A 19,277-nucleotide genomic window follows, 5' to 3' on the forward strand; every position below is an offset into this window, starting at 1 on the left:
ACATAGCTGCCCTGAAAGATTAACAGTTTTTGTGGATTTCCTAATCTTAGGGAAAACTGAATTCTAAACAATTAAATTTTGGAATTACTGATTTCTCTGAGATTTTGAGATAAAGTCTAAATATACATTTGGAATTTTGTCTTGGGATTGTAGTCTTTGACTAATTACTTGGATAAAGTGTAACAAAGGTGAGGGCTGGGGACCTCTGAAGCAGTTGACCTCTTTTGCTCCATGGCCAATGTTTAACTGTATTGACTGATCAACTGCCTTGCCAAAATGTCAATCAGTCGGTACAAAATCATGAGTATTAATGAATAGTATATACTGTCTGTGTTCTACTAAAATGTTAGGGCATTGTGAGAAATGCATAAATTATAAGTCTATTTCCACCTAGTGGCTCTCCTAAAAGAGAAGAAAAGACACTGTTGGTTCTACTTTTAATTGTAGAAGAATTTGTTTTCCATGGTGAATGCTGAAATCAGATGTTTTTGGTTAACTACCCATTATTCCCATTGATGTGTCTTACTTACCATGTATTTAGAGGAAAATAGGTTAAATCTGGTCCACACTTGCCTGTTTTTTTTTTTTTTAATTTTTATTTATTTATGATAGTCACACAGAGAGAGAGGATGGGAGAGAGAGAGAGAGAGAGGCAGAGACATAGGCAGAGGGAGAAGCAGGCTCCATGCACCGGGAGCCCGACGTGGGATTCGATCCCAGGTTTCCAGGATCGCGCCCTGGGCCAAAGGCAGGCGCTAAACCGCTGCGCCACCCAGGGATCCCCACACTTGCCTGTTTTTATACTCATATGGGAAAGATAGAGGACTACTCTTATTTCTCTTATAACTGACATTTGGTTCACCTAGGCTTGAGTGGGCTAGATAGAAGTTAATCCAAACAGTTGGATAAATTGTCCTGATGCCACCTTTCTCTACTGATTCAAAATAACATTTTCAGTATATAGAGAATTCTTAACATTACTTTGGGTTGTTTCAGTGCTTTTTGTTGAGTTCCTTTTTTTCCTTGCGTCTATTTTTGGAATGACTATTTTTAGTTATTATGTTCCTATAATTTATAATATGATGAGGAAATTCCCATTTCTAAAAAACATGTTTTTATTTTTCAAGATTTATACTTTAAGATGATCTGTTTCTTCAAAAAAATCATTCTAAGATGTTGGTTGGATTTCCATATGTTTATTAAATAATTTGGGTACAGTGACATCTTGACAATATAATTTCTATCTGGAAACAAGTTTTTGTGTCCCTTTGTTTTGTGATTTTATTAATATACTTACCCTCTTCTGTTTGTTTCTGGTCTTAATTGGTTTGGATTAGGAAAATAGATTAAGATTTTTTTAATTGTACTTAAAAGAAAATACATTCTGAGGAGCTAAAACATGTTCAAAGCTCTCTTTTTTTGTACAGCTTTTAAAATAAGGTACATGTGCTTTAGTGCATGTTTTGTACATTTAGTAAAACATCATCTGTTGCCTGGTATTAGAAATTTTTATATGTATCTATTTTGCTACGATTTTTCTGAAGGGCAGAAAGAATGAGATTAACTGCCTGATATTTCTTGGTTGGATTCCATTGACTTGGCTAGTACTATAATTCTAAAACTATAATGCAGCTCGCCTCCACTTTATTTATACATTCTTATTTATAAACATATGTATCCTGTTGGTCTCCCACAAGAGAAAATCCTTACAGACAGGATATGTGTTTTGTTTTAAACTTTTTCCATCTCTCATCATGTTGCGTGGTTCCATTTACTATATATGTGAATATTGGATAGATATGGTTGAAAATGACAAAATAGGTTTTCAATAACAAGTAGGAAGAAAAAGAGATATAAATTGATTTTCTTAACTATAGTCCATATAAGGAATATTAATGCTGTCTGTGCAACAAATGAGAACATTAAGAAGAGTTTCTGTTGTTTTTTTTTTTAATCAGCTGTGTTGCCAGTTGATCCTGTTAAAGAAAATTATGTTCGTAAGTGAAAAACTTTTCACTTTTTTCAATTGCCTTCCCTACTTCTTTCAGATCAAGAATACGTCTTGTAGCAGTTTCAAAGGTTAGGCTTTATTTTTTTCACAACACAAATACTTAAATCATTATAACTTTTGTCTAAAAAAAGTTTTTAGTGTTGAATTTTTAGTCTATTAGGTAACTATTAACTAAATTATTATCTTTGTGTTTAAAATTCAGATACTTGGAGAATGTCATTCTTAGAAATCACTTTTTGATACTGATTCCTGGAGCCCAGTACTCTGTTTCATCCTAAAGTTATTTTACAAAGAAAATATGCCTTTTTGAAAAAGGAGCAAATGAGTTTAATTCTTAGAAATGGGCTCTAATAACAAATTCCTAATTGTTCTTCCATGATACAATTGAAATTGGGATAGAAATAGGACATTTTATATTTTCTAGTTCCTTTAAAGAATGTGTGCTAAGAAAAATACTATTTTACTATGTATCACAAGAAATAAATAAAAATTTTAAAACTATCTAATAGAACTGATTTTCCAAATAGCATAAATAATCACACAAAGTATGGAACATCCCTCATAAAAACATATTAATATGCTTTTGGAAGAGGTTCATTCTTCTAATTTTCTTCCATCAAGTTTCTTTTCTCCAAAATTATTAAAGGATTTCTTTTTTTTTTTTTTTTTTTATGATAGTCACACACAGAGAGAGAGAGAGGCAGAGACACAGGCAGAGAGAGAAGCAGGCTCCATGCACCGGGAGCCCGACGTGGGATTCGATCCCGGGTCTCCAGGATCGCGCCCTGGGCCAAAGGCAGGCGCCAAACCGCTGCGCCACCCAGGGATCCCTAAAGGATTTCTTAAATTTGTAATTTTTTTTTGTTGTTGTTTTTTTGTTCTTGTTTTTTTCTGCCTCAGGCAGTTCTAGAAGATATTTTGGATCTTGACTTATCTGTCTCAGAAACAGATGATTTTATCCAGCTTGTGAGTGGTAAGAAGACTGTATTTGGATCTATTCCATTGGCTCACAGTTATGGTGGCCACCAGGTATGAGCAGCATCAGCATTACTTGCCTCATGTAAATATAAACAGTTGGTGGAAATGCTGTCCTATTAGTGAAGTTATTTTGCATTAATTCCTATAATGTTAGTGTCTGGAGACTTCAACAAGATGTTTCTAGAAGAATGTATCATAAGATGTTCATAATTAGCCGATGTGATTTCTTGTTGTGATAAAGCTCATGCCCAACTTCCTTTGATGGAATCAAGAAAACCGAGGTAACAATGAATTATTGCTAGAGAACTCATTCAGAGAAGTTTTGGCAGGAGATTTAGGTAAAGTCAAGTAGCACAAATATCAATATAAAAGCCTCAGAAGGATTAGGAGATAATAGTTTTGCTAGGATAGCTGCAGAACAAAGTTTTAGAACTGCTAGGGACTGCTAGAATTTAATCAGGATTAATTGGGGGATATTATATATGTTGAATCAATTAGGAAAGCATCTTCTAGAAATAAAGTTAAGACTTTGAAGCAAGGCACACCTGGGTGGCTCAGTGGTTGAGCATCTGCCTTTGGCTCAGGTCATGACCCTGGGGTCCAGGGATCGAGTCCGCATCAGGCTCCCTTCAGGGAGCCTGCTTCTTCCTCTGCCTATGTCTCTGCCTCTCTCTCTGTGTCTCTCCTGAATAAATAAAATCTTAAAAAAAAAAAAAATTTAAAGCAAGTTCAGGGTGTGGTATCTGACTAATTTTATAAAAAAGGGAGAAAGAGAAGGAACACAGGACCAATTGTTGAACTAGATAAGATTTAACAGTCTGATTGTCTGGGGGCTGGTTTACTCTGGAATAATTTTTTGGGAAAAGTAGCGAAGTATAATAGGGTTGGAGTAAGGATGAAATTGGGAAATATGAAAAGTGAAAAGTGCTTCCATGATAGCTATAATAATAATAATATCAGGTTCTGGTTTGTTGGGTGCAGTTAATTCCTTTTAGATTTTTGTTGCTTTCGTTCCTCAATGCCCTAAGAAGCAAAAACGTCATAGAAGCTAAGCTAACATAAGCTGAGAAGCGAAGTGACATAGATAATTAGAACTGAAAAAGACCTCAGGAGTCATCTGTATGACAACCTTGAACCTCAGCATCTTGATCTTTAATGTGCAAGGGTTGACCAAGTCCATTCCAGGAGTTGTGAGAAGTGCTGAGGCAAAGAAATCCACTTAATTTTATTTAACACCCTTTTTTTCAAACATACTCGACTGTAGGGTTTTGTTGGGCTTTGTTTTTAAGGAATAATTACTAACATTTTGCTGAACTATGTTTTTTCAATTTAGAAACTGCGGGACTAGATGATCCTTATTTTATTTTATTTTATTTTTTCCTAGCTCCCAAATACAGGGATTCCATAGTTCAAAAAGTCATTCCCCATATAGGTTAAATTGATTAGTGTTTTGTACCAGTACTTACGTGTACTGTTAAAGTACAAATGCAGACCTTAAGCCTGCAGAGTTTTATTAAGCTGTGTTTTTTTTTTTTTTGTAGTTTCTTTTTGTAGTATAGATTACATTTTTATCAATTTCACATTTCATCTCTTGCTTCTGATTTGAAATTATAAATATTTATAAGGATGGTTTTGCCATTTTGAAGAGTAAATTATTTTTATTTTTTATTTTTTAAACGATTATATTTATTTATTCATGAAAGACCCAAAGAGACAGGCAGAGGGAGAGGCAGGCTCCCCACAGGGATCCCTGGACCCCGGGATCACAACCTGAGCTAAGGCAGATGCTCAAGCACTGAGCCACCCAGATGTCCTAGTAAACGATTTTTTTTTAAATTTTTATTTATTTATGATAGTCACAGAGAGAGAAATAGAGAGAGGCAGAGACACAGGCAGAGGGAGAAGCAGGCTCCATGCACAGGGAGCCTGATGTGGGATTCGATCCCAGGTCTCCAGGATCGCGCCCTGGGCCAAAGGCAGGCGCCAAACCGCTGCGCCACCCAGGGATCCCTAAACGATTTTTATTAATAGAGAACTACCTTCTTGTTTCCCCTGACTTCCGTCCTGGCTCTGGATTCACCATTCTTTCTTCTTCTTTTTCACAGTGTGGGATATATCTAATGTATTGTTGACTTTAGAAATTTCCAGAGTATCCTGAGAGCACCTCTCAGATTTGTGGTCTTAGGGGTTATTACATAGCTAAAATTAATGGTAGTCTGTTTCTGGTTAAAATAAAAAATTAAAATACTGAGTAGATTTTTCTCAAATTCATGTTTTTCTGTCAGAACTATAAATATAGTTTAAATATTCCACACCTGTTTATAGAACTCCTTTTATGTGCCAGGAGTTAAAATGGTGAAAGACACCTGTCCTCTTTGCTCAGATTGCTAATACTCTAGGGTAGAGGATAGATAAAGAAATGAATTCTGATTACATCAGGGTTGTGATGGGGTCGATAGGAGTTTGGGAATTCACAGAACCACCCTCCTAGTCCCAGAAAGTCTGGGAAGTCTTCTGTGGAAGTAACATGCATCTAGAAAATGGAGTAATGTCTAAGCAAATCACTGCCAGGAATGATAATTATTACCATCTTACAAGCACTTACATATGTTAGATGTAGTACAAAGCATGTGTTAGCATTTATTCTTACAACAACCTGGCAAGGGTTATCCTATTTTACAGAAATGAAAGGTCAGTCTCAGTGGGATTAAGTAACTCAAATTTACATATCTAGTAAGTGGCATAACTGGAAGTTGGGCAACCACAAACAGAAAAAGTTGGAAACAGTTGACTGTAAGTTCAAAAGCAATTTTCTCGGGTACAAATATGTTCTTGATTTTACATTGCATACATGTACTATCGGTAAGTTTTCTATGAATAAATTGTTCCTAGTTCGTATTCCAGATTTAAATAGATCAGTAGGTCAGTTCTAAGTATTCTACACCTAACAAACTTGAGCTCAGCTGTAAGATGATGAAGTTAATTATGTGTCTCCAATTTATATTTTTAAAATCAATTTCACTTACGTCTTATTGATTGAATTTTATTTTCACCTTTGTTCAAGATGTTGATTATTATAATCCTAAAAATGCAACACCCCATTCTCAATTTGGACAAAATAACTTTGGCTATAAAATTACTATGAAAGCTTCAAAGGTTAATAAGCATGAATAATTTTCCTTTGTCTCCTTTAGTTTGGGATATGGGCAGATCAGCTCAGGGACGGAAGAACCCACCTTATTGGAATTTACATGAACAGGTACCACATGTTTCCTGGTATAATAGCTTTTCTGGTAAATATTAACATGAATCTTCTAATACTTAGATTTCTTTGTTGTTGTTGAAGGCAGGGTGAAAAGTGGGAGCTCCAATTAAAAGGCTCAGGAAAGACCCCATACTCCCGGTACAGTTTGATACTTTTTTTAGAGTCATCTAAATAAAAATTGATGTTGTCTCTTAACTATACCTGAAAAGCTTTTTTCTCTTATTTGCCCTAGAAATGGTGATGGCAGAGCTGTACTTCGTTCCTCAGTGAGAGAATTTTTATGCAGCGAGGCTATGCACTCTCTTGGAATTCCAACTAGCAGAGCTTCAAGGTAATTCCTTTTTCCTGAAAGCTAACTTTCAGGACTGCATCATGTTATCTGCAGGCATGTGTCAGTACATTGAGCAGATAAATCTCTGGTAGCATGACTTCTCATTGTTTCTTAGGGTTTTAGGGACTTCTTGGTAGTTTGCTAGCAGTTAACATATAACTTTAATTGTTGGATTCTCTTATGTTTCAGTCTAATTGTGAGTGATGATGAGGTATGGAGAGATCAGTTCTACAATGGAAACATTACAAAAGAACGAGGTAATAAAATTTCTAGAATACTTACATAAAATTAGGCTAAGTTCCTAAAGAATAACAGATCCTGCACCTCTTTGCAGTCTTATTAAAAAATGACCCATGGTTCAAGATGTAATTGCAGCATTAGGATATTATCATAGAACATCCTTTCTTCACATCATCAGCTCTTTGGTTTCAAACAGCAGGAATCTGGGAAGTGAACAAAAATGTTTATGGACAGCCAGCAAAATGTTACAAAGCCAGGACACGAAAGTTCATATACTTTTTTCTGAGGAGAGACTCCTCAGATCTTTCCTCAGAGCCTGACTGCTCTTACTTCATGCTTACTTCCAATCGGTTCAGTTAACTTTTTCCTCAGCCATTAGTAGGCCAGAAATAAAAAATTAGGAAGGGGTGAGAAGTGTGGTGTAGAGCAGCAAAGAGAAAAAATGAGAGAAACTTGACCCTGAATCTCTGGGGAGAGAAGAGACTTGAAAATCAACAGTATACGTTTTTTAAAAAATAAAAATTAAAAAATTAAAAAATTAAAAAATAAATGTTTTATTTATATTCATTCATTCATTTATTCAGAGTAAGCTCTACAACAATGTGGGGCTTGCACTCACTCCCCTGACATCAAGAGTTACATGCTCTACCAACTAAGCAAGCCAGGGGCCCTAATAATAAACTTATTCAACACCTTAGAAAGCAGAGTTGTTGAAGGCTGCTGATAGCTGCACATGTTTTTTTGGGGCCTGTGCACATCACTGTGTGACAGGGCAGGATTTTTCCTGTTATTCACAGTGATTTACTGAGTGTGCATGTTATATTCCTTATGCTTAGCACCTGATATGTTTCGACAAGATTTTCATTAAAAAAAAATCTCCCTAAGATATTCATGCTTAAAGGAGTTCAGGGTTACTTATCTTTGAGATTAGGAAGGATTTCAGTGGGAAAAAAAGAAGCAGTGTGCTGGGCATGTGGAGCAGGGAATAGCACAGAGGCTCAGGGGTAGCAGTGAGTGTGGTATTGTATCAAAGCACAGCACCAACTGAGCAGGAGGCTTTGTTGCCTGTAATAGACTTCATCTTGACACCTAAACACACCTAAGTACAGCATTCCTTTGGAGAAAAGAATCACGCAGTTCTATTTACTAACTATATGACTAATGGCGGCAATAGAGGGTACAAGTACTAACACAAAAATACATAGACTCACTTTATTTCTTCAGTGTATGCATAAGTTAAAATGTACACAAAACTTTATTTATTGAGGTTAATTTTCAGTTAGTTATACCAATAGAAGGCCCTTGCAGGGACTATGCCATGGAAATCATTCACTGATTCCTATTCCAGGATGAGGTACAAGGAAAAGGTCACAGCAGAGAAGACAGTGGGAATCCCACATTTGGATCCTAATGTTTAGGTGAGCAGCCTTTACTGAGATTGGAGCTGTGGTATTTCTGAAAGTGTTATGGTTCCCGACATCCTTACTGAAGATCTTCCTGTTGAGAGGACAGAGGATTGCTTCAAAAGAGCAAAAGCGATTAATTCTTCCCCTTGCATCATGCAGTACAGCTTCCAGCATTTTCTGATGTCTAGGTGCCTACCCTGTCTATACTTAGAAATTCCAACTTTCTCAAGCAGGCTTAGCAAGATATGTCTTCAGACAAAAAACATTTCCTCCTTTAAGAGGAATTCTGCTTCCTTTTGTTAAGATAGTTTTAAAAAGTCATATAAATTTCCTTAGACAAACTAGAATCGTTTGGAATGTGGATCCTGTATTGTAGTTATCAGCATAATAAATCCAGATACCTGGTCCATGAGGCATAGACATGAGAAAAGACATGAGGGAAGGCAATAAGCAGAGCAGAGAAGTCTTCACACTGGTCAGAGCCTCTGAGTCTCTTACTTTGGCAAGTATTTACTGAGCTCATGGTCATCTCACTTGTTGAGAGAGTCATCTACACTCACTGGGCATTATTTCTAACTTCTCATTTGTTTTTTGGGTCACTTCTGTTTGGATTCACAGTGTCACTGACATTTTTCCATCAATATCATACTGGTAATACTTCCATTATTGTTCACTTATCTCTCTGGCATTTGATATATATTAGTGACCACCTCGTCCTGAAAAATGTCTCTGTTGGCTCACATAACCACATGTATATTCCTGTTTGTTTCCCAAATGCCTGAAACAGTTCTTGACATATAAACAGTTACATAATAAATTATTAAATGATTAGAAAAAAATACATATACACAAACATTAATCCATTCCTTTTGTTTTTGACTGTCTTTCAGTAATTCCCAAGTCATATCCACAAAGTCCAATTTTCTTCTGGATTCTTTCTCATCCAATGCATTAAACACTACTAGTTAGTTGACTAATCAGTTAAAATAGGAAGTAAAAAATATGATACACAGACACCTTAAATACCCTGTTTTCAAACATTGGCCAATTTTTTTGCCACCCCCATTTGTGAAGCCTTATGTAACCCTGCAGACGTAAATAATTGTTCCCTGCTCTGTTATCTTTATATCTTTTATATAGTTTTATTATTGCATGTATCACACTGTAATGTCATTACTTCTTCGTGTGCTCTTCTCCCCGATGGGCTCTGTGTGCCCTGAGGCGTGGGTCCTCTGAGTCTGGGTATTGGCATATTTTCCCCCTGTGCCTGCACCTGGCATGGTGGTACAGTATGTACAGTAGGTACACACTGGATATTTATTGAACTAATATGCGTTTGTAATATAACATGATGGAATCTAATACTGTCTTAGAAAGACATTTCCAGTTTTTTAAAAAATTATTTATTTATTAGAGAAAGAAAAAGAGAGCACAGGCAGGGGAGGGGCAGAGGGAGAAGCAGACTCTCTGCTAAGCAGGGAGCCTGACTCAGGGCTTGATCCTGGGACCCTGATCATAATCTGAGCTGAAGGCAGATGCTTAACCAACTGAGCCACTCAGGTGCCCCATAAACACATTTCCAGTTTTGACTGGTTTTGAGGAAGTATTTCTCTATGGCTGTTTTGAGAGTAAAATCTTGGTTTAATTTTAAAAAGTTTAAGCTTGAATATAACAGATTCCTGAATGTCAAGGGCAGATTGGGATGATTTGATACTGGGGAACACTGATGCCCTGTCCTCTCTCTCCAGGACATTATTAGACTTCATCATACAGGAGCATTTCCCCTCAGTAAAGATCACAGTACCTAACAGATACGTGGTAAGTTTTTAAAGAGAAAGGACAGTACTCGGTTTCTCTCATTGCCTGCCAATATCAACAGTTATAACTTAGAGCTTAACTAAAAGTAGGAAAGATGATGTCGAGCACTTTGAACGTTTTGTCAGAGGAGAAGGTGAACCACTTCATAAACAAGACACAGATAAGAAAGTTGTTTTGTTTGAGAGGTATTCAGAGAAAAAGAACAGGTGTTACCACATCCAAACTCTAGATGTTATGTTTTGCACATATGTTTTGTAACTTGGTCTTATGTATTGTTTCTCACAAATGAGATATATCGATATTTCTAAGTAGTTCTAAAATAAACACAATATATGACAGGAAAATGTGATTTCCTAATCTCATGGAAATGATTTGGTCTTTGTAACCCTTTTTCATTCTCTTAGCAGCTAGAGAAGGGAATTCTATTATTTTTCTTGGTGACTCAGTTTAAAGGTTAAGAACTTACTTTGCTTACACTTAACTCCCTTGTGCTGAATTCTAATGCATTTCCTGTTCTTTTTTTTTTTTTTTAATTCAATTTGCAAACAGATAGTATAATACTCAGTGCTCATGCTTTTCCTGTTCTTATTGGAAGTGGAAAAAGCCTGGCCATAATACTGTGTCTGAGACTTTATATAGTATTTCTTGATGACTAATTCCACATTCTTCCATTTTTTTCTTATGCCTGGTAATTTCCATTCCTTTAGTCAACCTTTAGCACTCTGAATTCTTTCCATGTTCTCCTTGTGACTTATCAGAAGATCCTAAAACAGTACACATTCCTGAAAATCTGAAAAATTTCTGAATTTTATTTTAGGACTTTTTCTCTGTTGTGGTATCAGAGACGGCACAACTCATTGCCTTGTGGATGTCTGTTGGTTTTGCTCATGGTAAGTCATCTACTGATGTTTCATTTTTCTGATGGGAAAGTAGAGTTAATTTGTTGAAGCAGAAGACTTCTTTCTTGTACTTCAAAATATTCCCGCTAATGAGCTTCTTAAACTTTTATGGTGTATGAATTTGTTTTTAGCAGCAGAGAAAAAAATGTTCTCGTGTTTAAAATGGTTTTGAGGGCACCCCCGGTGGCGCAGCGGTTTAGTGCCGCCTGCAGCCCGGGGTCTGATCCTGGAGACCCAGGATCGAGTCCCGCATCAGGCTCCCTGCGTGGAGCCCGCTTCTCCCTCTGCCTGTGTCTCTGCCTCTCAGTCTCTCTCTCTCTGAAGAAATAAATTAAAAAAAAAAATACTAAAAAAAAAAATAAATAAAAAATAAATAAATAAAATGGTTTTGAATGGAACAGTATGCACAAAATAGAATAAGCATCCTCAAATCGAGGAGGATGTTATTACCTGTAAAGTTTTCTTTAAAAAAATATTTATTTATTTATGTATTTGAGAGAGAGAGAATGCATGAGTGAGGGGGCAGAAGAAGAGCTGCAGGGAGAAGCAGACTCCCCTGCTGAGTGCTGTGCCAGAGGACCACCACCAAATGCTGGGCTCCATCTTAGGATCCAAAGATCTTGACCTGAGCTGAAATCAAGAGTTGGACACATGGGATGCGGGTGGCTCAGCAGTTGAGCATCTGCGTTTGGCTTGGGGCCTGATCCCAGGACCCAGGATAGAGTCCCGCATTGGGCTCCCTGTGGGGAGCCTGCTTCTCCCTCTGCCTGTGTCTCTGCCTCTCTCTCTCTCTGTGTCTCTCATGAATAAATAAATAAATGTTTAAAAAAAAAAAAAAGAGTTGGACACTTAACCGACTGAGCCACCCAGGTGCCCTAGCCTGTAAAGCCACCTTGTGGCTACATATTTAGAACTCTTTAAAGCTGTTTTTAAAATCTTTTTTTTTTTTTTTTTTTAGATTTTATTTATATATTCATGAGAGACACAGGAAAGGGACAGAGACACAGGCAGAGAGAGAAGCAGGCTCCACACAGGGAGCCCAATGTGGGACTCAATCCTGGGGCCCCAGGATCATGCCCTGGGCCAAAGGCAGATGCTCAACTGCTGAGCCACCCAGGCAGTCCCTAAAATTTTAATCATAAAAGCACTGAATGCTTATGGTAAAGAATTGAAAGTATACAGAAGTGAGTGTGAATTCCATTCTCCAGGGTAATCATTATTAACCATTTCATATCAATCCTTTTGGACTTTTTTGGGGATGATATTCATATACCTCCTGTGAAAAAAGCAGGGCTGCCTTGTGTGTTTGAAGCCGTGTAGAGTGTGAAGTTGCATAGGAAGGAATTTGTTTTTCCTTCCTATGGAAAACAAATCGTATGTACCAGTGTCTCTAGATAAATATGAAAAGGAGATCCCACACATGTATTTTATTTCACTAAGAAATTATCACAGGGTTATTTCAGATAAATTGTACAGCTAATACAGTGGTGTGGTGGTAGAAAGAATTAGGTTGACTCATAAAGTGGTTATTGTAAAACTTTTTGAAATCTGCGTCCCTTATCACAGGCATCCTCCGCATATCTCTCTTGGGGTGGGTTAGGGTTGGGAGAGTAGGGTAGGTGTTTTAGAGTTTTTGCTATGATGAACTATACCAAGTGACTACCAGGCAACTTTATCTTTGTATTCTTGAAGGTGACTTTTTGAGGACAAACCCCTAAAGTGGAATGGCTGGGTTAGAGAGTCTGTACATTTACAGAGATACACAGGGCCATCATGCTCTGAAAAAGGTTAAAACCCTATATTGGACACAGTGGCCAAATATCCTGTATTATGCTGGCATATCCGTTCCCTGGCTTCCTCCTACCCCACACTCCTGTTGCCAGCCATAGTGCCCTTGCCTAGGGTGTGGGAGAAGGACGATACACTCCCTCTCCACTCTGTTAGTTGTCTGCAGCTGATGACTGTAACCAGAGTGCATATCCATGTTTTCCCCTTTTCCCAACCTTTGAAAATGAGTTAATCTTATTCCTTTACCAGTTTCACTTCTATTCCAAGCAACATTTATTTTTAAAACAAAGGCAAGAAATTGAGGATAAGTAAGAGGAAAATTTCTTTCTTGGGACTTTTGTTCCTGTAGTATTTGAAATCTTTGTGGGCGTGGGGTCTAAAACAAAAGGCTAAATTTGGTTAAAAGATATAGTTTTAATGTATATTATGCTATTTGACATCACCAGTGAAACTTTCAATTGATAGTCTAATTTTGTGTCATTTCTAAAACAAATGCATTTTAATTACCTTTCCTATTCTGGATAATTTTATACATTTAAAAATGCTTTATTATTTTATTACCATGGTTTTCAAATCTTTTTGTTGTGGTTTCAGGTGTTTGTAATACTGATAACTTCAGTTTGTTATCCATTACAATTGACTATGGCCCATTTGGTTTTATGGAAGCCTATAACCCAGGTATGTGTGCTTTATGTGTAAATATGTGTGTGTATACACACATGTATTTTATTTCACTAAGAAATTATCACAGGGTTATTTCAGATAAATTGTACAGCTAATACAGTGGTGTGGTAGTAGAAGAATTAGGTTGACTCATAAAATGGTTTTTTTTTTTTTTTGTGGTGCTCTATGTTCTAGATGCTATAGGGATACAAAACTGAGTCTTTTGTGGTCTCTACCTTTATGGAATTACATATTAGAGATGACAGGGAAGGTGATAGGAGATATGTGTGAGACAGATGCAGGTGTAACTTCTGGCATCTGGGCCTCAGCGGCAAGTTATTTAACTTCTCACCTTACCAACTTACAAAATGGAGGTCATAGTAACCCAATACTTACAAGGAGGGATCTTACCAGGCTTTGTGGAGGATGTGCCACCTGAAGTGAAATTTGAAGTTCATGTATGATCACCTGAAAATTCTTACATGTTGGAATTGTATTCCTCTAGTAGGCAAATAATTCATATTTTAAAATAATTTCATATGTATAAATAGCGTTTTTGTGACTTTTGAGTTTAATGTTTAATGTCAGAAAAATTTAATAAATATAAATATATCTAATGAATATAAATTTATTAAGTTTAAATATAAACTTAGGGAGAGGCTATTTATTATAATCATCCCCATGATAAAATGCTAGTATTTTTTGTTTTAAACAGATTTTGTCCCAAACACATCTGATGATGAAAGAAGATATAAAATAGGAAATCAGGCCAATATTGGGATGTTTAATTTAAACAAGTTGTTGCAAGCTTTAAACCCATTACTGGATCCTAGGCAAAAGCAACTGTGAGTAAATTCTAAATCCACTACTTAAATCTGTGTGAAAATATATTTGTATAATGATCATTTTTTGAAAAAACCAGAAGCTAACATTTTATTTTATTTTATTTTTTAAGAGGATGAGGGACTCCCCTGCAGCTTTCTTTCTTTTTTTTTTTTTTTTTTTTTAATTTGTTTATGATAGTCACAGAGAGAGAGAGAGAGGCAGAGACACAGGCAGAGGGAGAAGCAGGCTCCACGCACCGGGAGCCTGATGTGGGATTCGATCCCGGGTCTCCAGGATCGCACCCTGGGCCAAAGGCAGGCGCCAAACCGCTGCGCCACCCAGGGATCCCAGAAGCTAACATTTTAAAAGCCATCTTATTGTTTAGTCTTTAATAATGAAGGCATTTCAAACTGTACATTTTTCTCTAGTACAGTTTGCCTTTTTCCCATAGTTATCAGGATAAAGTGTTTCCCTATTTATTGCTTTCTAAGTGTTGTGAAATTTTAGTTTATTTCTTCTTTGATCTAAGGGTTATTTATCACTGTTTTTCCCAATATCTAATTTTTAGACTTATTTTATCCACATATTTTTATATGTGTTTGGCAAAATCTATTTAAAATGTGTTAAGGTTCTTTATGACCCCAAGATAATGAATTTTGTGCATGTTTTGGTATGGTTAATACAAAAGAATGTATACTCCATAGACAGAGGTTTTACTATATCAAATTGAGTGTATTGAGTGTATTATTCAGGATGTTTATGACTCTATTTTTTTAATCTATTTGATAAATTTTATTCATAAGAGATGTATATTAAAATCTCCCACTTTAATTGTATTTTTACTAAGTAATTTTTTCTAATTGTTTTAAATTTACATATTTTGCTATTGTATTATTGGTACATACAGGTTTTTACTTGTTTCCCTAAAATAAAAAAAAAATGTGCCTTTTAGCCTAACATAATGAGATCTTGATTTATCCTTTTAATTCCAAATTTCAGTTTATCTGATACTAATATTGCCATTCATGTTTTCTTTTGGTTGGATTTGCCTTGAGTCTCACTTTGTTTTTCAGCTTTCTTTTTTTTTTTTTTAAGATTTTTATTTATTTATTTATTCATGAGAGACACAGAGAGAGAGAGAGAGCGGGGCAGAGACATAGGCAGAGAGAGAGAGAAACAGGCTCCATGCAGGGAGCCCGATGTGGGACTCGATCCGGGATTCCAGGATCATGCCCTGGGCTGAAAGCAGGCACTCAGCTGCTGAGCCACCCAGGCGTCCCTTAGCTTTCTTTAAAAAAAAAAATTAAATTCAATTAGCCAAGATATAGTACATCTTTAGTTTCAGAGGTAGAGTTCAGTAATTTGTCAGTTGCATATAACACCCAGTGCTCATCACATCATGTGCCCTCCTTAATGCCCATCACCCAGTTACCCTATCCTCCCACCCACCTCCCCTCCAGTAACCCTCGGTTTCTTTCCCATTGTTAAGAGTCTCTCATGGTTTGTCTCCCTCTCTGATTTCTTCCCATTCCATTTTCCCTCCCTTCCCCTATGATCCTCTGTGCTATTTCTTATATTCCACATATGAGTGAAACCATATGATGATTGTTTTTCTCTGATTGATTTATTTTGCTCAGCATAGTACCCTCCAGTTCCAACACATCAACATAAATGGTAAGATTTCATCCTTTCAGATGGCTGAGTCATATTCCATTGTATGTATATATATGTACACACCACAGCTTCTTTATCCATTCATCTGTCAATGGACATCTGGATTTCTTTCTATAGTTTGGCTATTTTGGACATCTCTGCTATAAACATTGGGGTGCAGGTGCCCCTTTGGATCACTACATTTGTATCTTTGGGGTAAATACCTTGTAATGCAATTGCTGGGTTGTAGGGTAGCTCTGTTTTTAACTTCCTGAGGAACTTCCAGGAGGTTCCCCTTCCTTTGGAGATGTGTCTAGTAAGAAGTTGCTGCAGCTGAGGTCACAGAGGTTGCTGCCTGTGTTCTCTAGGATTTTGATGGATTTCTGTCTCACATTTAGGTCTTTCATCCATTTTGAGTCTATTTTTGTGTACGGTGTAAAAAAATGTTCCAGTTTCATTCTACATGTGGCTGTCTGATTTTCCCAACACCATTTGTTGAAGAGACTGCCTTTTTCTCTTTGGGTATTCTTTCCTGGTTGTTGAAGATGAGTTGACCATAGAGTTGAAGATCCATTTCTGGGTTCTCTATTCTGTCTCATTGATCTGTGTGTCTGTATTTGTGCCAGTACCACGTTGTCTTGATGATCACAGCTTTGTAACAGAGCTTGAAGTCTAGCTTGTGATGCCACCAGCTTTGGCTTTCTTTTTCAACATTCCTCTGGCTATTCAGAGTCTTTTCTGGTTCCATACAAATTTTAAGATTATTTGTGCTAGCTCTGTGAAAAAATGTCAATGGTACTTTGATAGCAATTGCAGTTTTTTTTACCATTTTTATCACTTTGTTTTTTTAAATTTATTTTTTGTATATTTTTTTATTGGAGTTTGATTTGCCAACATATAGTACAACACCCAGTGCTCATCCCATCAAGTGCCCCCCTCAGTGCCCGTCACCCAGTCACCCCAACCCCCTGCCCACCTCCCTTTCCACTACCCATTGTTCGTTTCTCAGAGTTAGGAGTCTCTCATGTGCTGTCACCCTCACTAATATTTCCCACTCATTTTCTCTCTTTTCCCCTTGAATCCCTTTCACTAGTTTTTATATTCCCCGAATGAATGAGACCATATAATGTTTGTCCTTCTCCGATTGACTTAATCACTTTGTTTTAAAGCATGTTTCTTGGGCAGCCCAGGTGGCCCAGCAGTTTAGTGCCGCCTTTGGCCCAGGGTGTCATCCTAGAGTCCCAGGATCAAGTCCCATGTCGGGCTCCCTGCATGGAGCCTGCCCCTCCCTCTGCCTGTGTCTCTGCCTCTCTGTCTCTGTGTCTCTCAACAATAAATAAATAAAATCTTAAAAAAAAAAAAAAGGTTTGTGTCTTATAAGAGCAAATAGTACCTATAGCCAGGTTTTAACTCAATGTGATGGTTTATGTCTTAATAGAAGTATGTAGGCTGTTCACATTTATTGTAACAATTCATTTATTTTATTCCTATCTTACATCATCCTTTATTTTATGTATCAGTTCCCACTCCCCACTTTCCTTATCTTTTTATGATGTGGGCAGTTCATTCATCATCACCCCCTTTGTTGATGTGGAAACTACTGTATTCCCCACTGCCACTGACCATTTCCAGAACAACAAGTGGAAGGCAAAGCATATAGTGATTTCATTAACCCCAGGTAGCAAAAAGAGTTACTACAATAAACATTAAAGTTTTATATTCCATATATGGTTTCCTTAACTAATTTAATGTAATTTTAAAATACATTGGTAATACATCATAGTTAAAAAATCAAAGCAATGTAAAACAGTATTAATCAAGTAGTCATTCTTGTCTCCATTAATTTAGTATCACTTTTGCCCTGCAGAGTTCATTTATTCATTCAACAAATGTTTATTGAAGTGCTCAGTATGTGCCAGACACTGCTCTAAGTGCTAAGGGGATAGCAATGAATCAAACAGCACAATAATTGTGCCCTTGTGGTGCTTATTCTGGTGGGATAGACAGTCAAACAGAATAAATAAGTTACATAGCTTATTAGAAGGAGATACATACAATGAAGAAGAATAAAGCAGAAGATAGGGAATAAAGGGAGGGAAGGGTTCACAGTTTTAAAAGGATGATCACTCAAGCAAAGGCTTGAAGAAATCACAGGAGCAAGCCACATAGATACCTGGGGGAAGAGTGTTCCAGGCACGGGACCAGCCTGTGCAAAGGCCGTGAGCAGGTGTGTGTGGGGAATTTAAGGAAAAGCAAGAAGCATCCTCTGGCTGCCTCAGAATGAGCAAGGGGAAGACTTAGAAGGGATGAGGTTAGTAAGGTAAAGGGAGTGGAGCTTCAGAATGATTTGAGCTTTTGTATGATTTAAAATATGTTAATATTAAGAAATAGAAACTTAGTTTAAAGATAAGTTTAAGGTTAAGAATGCTTTAATCTTTACATTTTTATGAAATATGTGAACCGAGATTGATAAATATGACTATATTTATATTTAATATGTGAAAAGGTTCACTTTTGTTCTTGTAAAGTGTAATTCAAGAATGTTAATTTGAAATCAAGATTTAACTGTCCTTCCTTTTTTTTTTTCCCCTGTAGAGCTGCTCGGATTCTTGAGGGGTATCCTGTTCTTTATTATACAAGGTTTGTCCTTTTGAATAGAGATATTGAAAGATCCTGATTGATTTGAGGACAGTTCGCAAAATAGTGAGAGTTGAACTGAACTGACACTTCTCTTTCAGATTTAGAGAATTGTTCAAAGCCAAACTGGGGTTACTTGGGGAAAGGAAGGATGATGATGATTTAATTGCAGTTCTATTACATGTGAGTTTGTCATTTTATCTTTTTTTCTTGACTAACATTTGAATTACTAATCAGCATATTCTTGAAGAATTGAAATTGATAAATATAATTATTTTCCTTAGCTCATGGAAAAGACAGAAGCTGATTTTACAATGACATTTCGGCAGCTCAGTGAGATCACTCAAAGCCAGTTAGAGGAGCTCAGCATTCCCCAGGTAGTAATTTTTGACATTTGGTTTTCTCTTAATTAAATTTTCTTTAACGGATATATTGAGGCATAATTTACATGCCATAAAATTTCACTGGCTTTAAGCATATAATTCAATGATTTTTTATAATTTACAGATCAGTGCATTTATCACAACTATTTGATTCTGGAACAATTCCATCACCCTAAAAAAAATATCCTTTGTGCCTATTTGCAGTTAATCCCTGTTTACACTCCTAGCCCCAAGCAGCTACTAATTTACTTTATGTCTCAAGGTTTTCACTTTCTAGACATTTCCTATAAATGGAATCATACAATATGTGGTCATTTGCACTTGGCTTCTTCATTAGCCGAGTTTTGAAGTTCATCCATGTTATTACTCAGTGGTTCTTT

The 19,277-nt window shown here is 36.6% G+C and overlaps 1 protein-coding gene across 1 annotated transcript in view; it reads left to right on the forward strand.

The window, feature by feature from the left end:
• Positions 1-2,872: 2,872 nt before the first annotated feature.
• The window catches only part of LOC112670295 (protein adenylyltransferase SelO-like), a gene marked incomplete at its 5' end in the record, with an annotated part of 28,813 nt that continues 12,408 nt past the window's right edge, over positions 2,873-19,277 (forward strand). The window contains 11 exons of the mRNA XM_049097076.1: positions 2,873-3,040; positions 6,184-6,248; positions 6,336-6,392; positions 6,487-6,585; positions 9,980-10,049; positions 10,867-10,939; positions 13,331-13,414; positions 14,115-14,244; positions 18,473-18,517; positions 18,616-18,697; positions 18,799-18,891. Of these exons, the coding sequence (XP_048953033.1) occupies positions 2,873-3,040; positions 6,184-6,248; positions 6,336-6,392; positions 6,487-6,585; positions 9,980-10,049; positions 10,867-10,939; positions 13,331-13,414; positions 14,115-14,244; positions 18,473-18,517; positions 18,616-18,697; positions 18,799-18,891 (966 nt within the window). The remainder of the gene's footprint in view (positions 3,041-6,183; positions 6,249-6,335; positions 6,393-6,486; positions 6,586-9,979; positions 10,050-10,866; positions 10,940-13,330; positions 13,415-14,114; positions 14,245-18,472; positions 18,518-18,615; positions 18,698-18,798; positions 18,892-19,277) is intronic.

The sequence above is a fragment of the Canis lupus genome, chromosome 2 (assembly GCF_003254725.2).
Source record: "Canis lupus dingo isolate Sandy chromosome 2, ASM325472v2, whole genome shotgun sequence".
Taxonomy (NCBI): domain Eukaryota; kingdom Metazoa; phylum Chordata; class Mammalia; order Carnivora; family Canidae; genus Canis; species Canis lupus.